The 3,631-nt window shown below is 26.8% G+C and overlaps 1 protein-coding gene across 1 annotated transcript; it reads left to right on the forward strand.

Annotated features, from left to right (window-relative positions):
* Window positions 1-621: 621 nt before the first annotated feature.
* On the forward strand, window positions 622-1,709 carry LOC145836399 (transcription initiation factor IIA subunit 2-like). Its single transcript, XM_082944201.1, has 3 exons — window positions 622-759; window positions 1,357-1,399; window positions 1,576-1,709. Exons 1-3 carry the CDS (start codon window positions 622-624, stop codon window positions 1,707-1,709), a joined length of 315 nt encoding a protein of 104 aa, XP_082800327.1.
* The last annotated feature ends 1,922 nt before the right edge of the window (window positions 1,710-3,631 follow it).

Raw genomic sequence — 3,631 nt, forward strand, 5'->3', positions numbered from 1 at the left:
TTTGTACAACTTAATGGTAAATAGTTAGTAAAACCTTAGTTTTAGCTTCTTCTACATTGATACAGAAAAATATTAGCATAAGTTAGTAGTTGCAAAAAAAACTCATAATATTAATGTATAGAACTAAATATTTTGATAACTTGTTGTGAACAGCTAAGTTCTTATTTTCTTAATATACTTTAGTCTGAGTTTCAGTTAAACTTTTGCAACAAATATTTAGTTTGAGTTGCCAATTAAAATTTTAATGTTAATGATAATTCTAGCTTATTATTATAACCAGCTATTTTTTAAAACGTAACGCTTATTTACTTAAAAAGCTTTTGTCTAAATTTTGCTTACATCCTTTCAACACATAGTTAGCATGAGCTACCCGCTGTATAAAAAACTTAGTATTTTTATAAACTTTTGTGTACAGCTAAACAGTTAATTATTTGTAATTTTTCAACATATAGTTAGTAAGAGTCTCCAGATACATAAACACTTAATTTAGAGCTAGATAATTAAGTAAATAAAACTAAAGATTTTCTCTAAATTAAATACAAAATTCTTGTTTTGAACTTATATTTTTACAGCAAACTATCACTTATGTATGTAAAACAGCTTTTACAGCAAGTAGTTAGTATGAGTTACCAGATGTATAGAAACTCTACACTTGGTATCGGTTTGCAGGAAACTTTGGACGAAATGATTGTAAAGAAGCAAATAACACCGCAAACTGCCATCTCCATACTTCAGGAGTACGACAAAGCCATCTACAAGGTAAGAACTAAAAACTAGTAACGCCCTAGAATAGGTTTTATTTCTAAACGTTTTTTAGTTTTAACAGGCTTAAAGTAGTAGTTTTGCTAAAGTAGAGTTTGAGTTTTTAAAACTTAATACTAAAGATGTTTTTATCAATTATGAAAAATTTAAACTGCTGTTGACCATAATCGTTACTGGTGTTTTGATTATTTAAACAAATAAATCTAAAAGTATAAGCAAATCATATTAGAAAATTTAAAACTGTTAACGGGTAAAACTTGAGCTGAATCCATATAAGTTTTTGTTTAAGAAGTTTGTTTTTTTAAATATAATTAAATTGTTTCTAAGTTGTAACATGTTACTGTCAATCTAAATAAGAAATAAACATAATATTTCCTGTGATTTAGTTATTTTTATACGAAATTAAATTAAATATGAATATGTTATTTGTTTCTCAATAATCTTTAATCAAAACTTAACTTTAAGCTATTTCATTTTAAAAGTCTTTGTGTCTACACAAAATATAATTTATTAAATGATATACGTGTCCAAAATCATGAAAAGGTTTAACATTAATATATACGATAGTAATATTATATATATATACTCCTACAGACAGTAATAAGATCATCTTCAAGGGAGATCTTCACATTTACAGGTTAGTAGTAAAGTAAATAATAGTAAATTGAAATATGAAAGGTGTAATAACTTATACTTGCACACTTTGAGGTGGTTTCTTATGTTATGGCAGTTGAAAATAATTTTTTACCAACCTTTTACCTAAGTTGACCTAGGTAAACTAAAACTTAAAGTAGTTATAATATATAATGTTAGTTTACACCTGCACACCAACACACGTTTGGATCCTGTTCATAAAGAACGCAAAGTATTTAATAGGTTTTAGGGAGAGGGTTCACTGCAATAATGTATTGTTCGTTTGTTGCAACGGAAAGAATTCCAAAATATAATTGTTTAATCTCAAGGGTTTCGCATAAACTCGTTTTCATTTTTGCCTCTTTTTGCAAAAACATGTATAATAATCAACCCCTTTTATTTCATAATTTCACCCATTTACCGTTTTACCAATTTATTCTTCGACTTCTTACTAACTGTTACCCACTTTAGGCAACCCTTATTTTACTGATAAATGCACTGTCATTTACATTATAAGTTTTCGTTTCTTTTAAATTTCAATAAACGTGTGAAGAGAGAGAGCAATAGTTTTTATATGATTTTAATCGTAGTGCATTAGTTGGTGTTAAAACTTTAGCCTGAATTCCGCTTATATATTTACAGCAACTAGTGGATTTATTAGTAAGATAATTTATAATCGTTTGTCGTAAACTGATAATTCCGTATAGTTTTTTTAGGTAAATAATAGTATTGGATTGTAGGGAATAAAGTTTTGAAAACTAGTAAACCCATTGTTACTAAAGATTTAATTTATATATTGAAATTTTCTAATTACTTTTTTGGCAATGAATAGTAAAACTTAAACATATTAAAAACTATGGTATACTTTTGCATTTCACAATACAGAATTAGAGTCAAATCATAAGTTTCTAAAACTGTTTACAACACTAATAAATCAAAAAATATTGAAACTTTAAAAGCGAAAAAAATGCTAATTTCATGAAGAAGAACGGTAAGATAGCGTAAACAGGTCCTTATAACAAAAAAAGACAACAAATGTTTTAAGTTATAATATTGTAAACAGTACCCGACACATATTATAAGAAACCAAGATAAAATGCAAAAAAAAACTTGCACTTTGTTGTTAATCTACGTCTTGAAACAGGATTTGAACGCTTTCAATAGGTAACGAGTTACTAAACAAGGTTGGTAGCGGACAAGCAATGTTTATTGAACGACAAAAGTAAAAACTTTCAAAATTTTTGTCTTATTTAGTAAAAAAAAAGTATAAGTGCAACTTTTCAGTTAATTTGCATGAGTAGACAGCGCATTAATCTTAGTAGCGAAAAGCAGCATATTTGTTAGTTACTACCAAATAAATTTTTTAACTTGAATCTTCAGCAGTCAGCACTCAGCACCAGAGTTGGTAAAATGCTAATAGTTACTATGGTAATTCAGCAATGAAGCGTATAAACTTTGGTTTGTTTTAAGTTAGTAATTTCACGCTCGAGTAAACAAAGCAGAGCTTTTTAACATGTCTGCTCAGCACCATTTATAGTTTTTAAGCTAAAAAGCACGACGAAGGCTAATAAGTTTTCCTTAGCCGCAACTTACGAACCAACTTTTTTTTTATAATACTCTACTAAAATAGTAGTTTTATTGTTATACGCTAAAAAATCGCTTAAAAAAGTTTGATCTAGCTAGGACCTGGTGTACAAAAAAAAAGTTTCGACTCGCACACCAAATGGATACAGTTTAACGTTTAGCCATCACAAATTTACATATCATATACAAACTATAACATTTTAATAAAATAAACAATTTTTATAAACAAATCTTAGAAAAAATATAGTTGTTTAAAGAATCGTAAAACAAATTGATTTTTTATTATAAACAAGAAAACAAAATGAAATAATGAAAATTTATATGTTTTACATATAAAATAATGTTATTTTTAAAGGTACCTATGTACTGTGGATGTAATTAAGTTATCTTTAAAATAACTTTGGTAAATGAAATGTTGGTTTTGTACACCAAACCAAGTCCTTGTACCAAACTTTTTTAGCGCTTATTTTCTTGTTGTCCAAAAATTAATTTATCATTTTTAAAATAAATACACATAAAATACTTAGCATTAACAACAACAACAAAAAAAAAACTCATAAACAGTTATGATGGGATTAACGTTATACTATAAATACTTTTAAAAGAAATTTAAGTAAGACAAAGTTTAACTATTACTCTTTATAAAACAACA

This window comes from Thalia democratica, chromosome 5 (assembly GCF_965202585.1).
Source record: "Thalia democratica chromosome 5, ktThaDemo2.hap1.1, whole genome shotgun sequence".
Lineage (NCBI taxonomy): Eukaryota > Metazoa > Chordata > Thaliacea > Salpida > Salpidae > Thalia > Thalia democratica.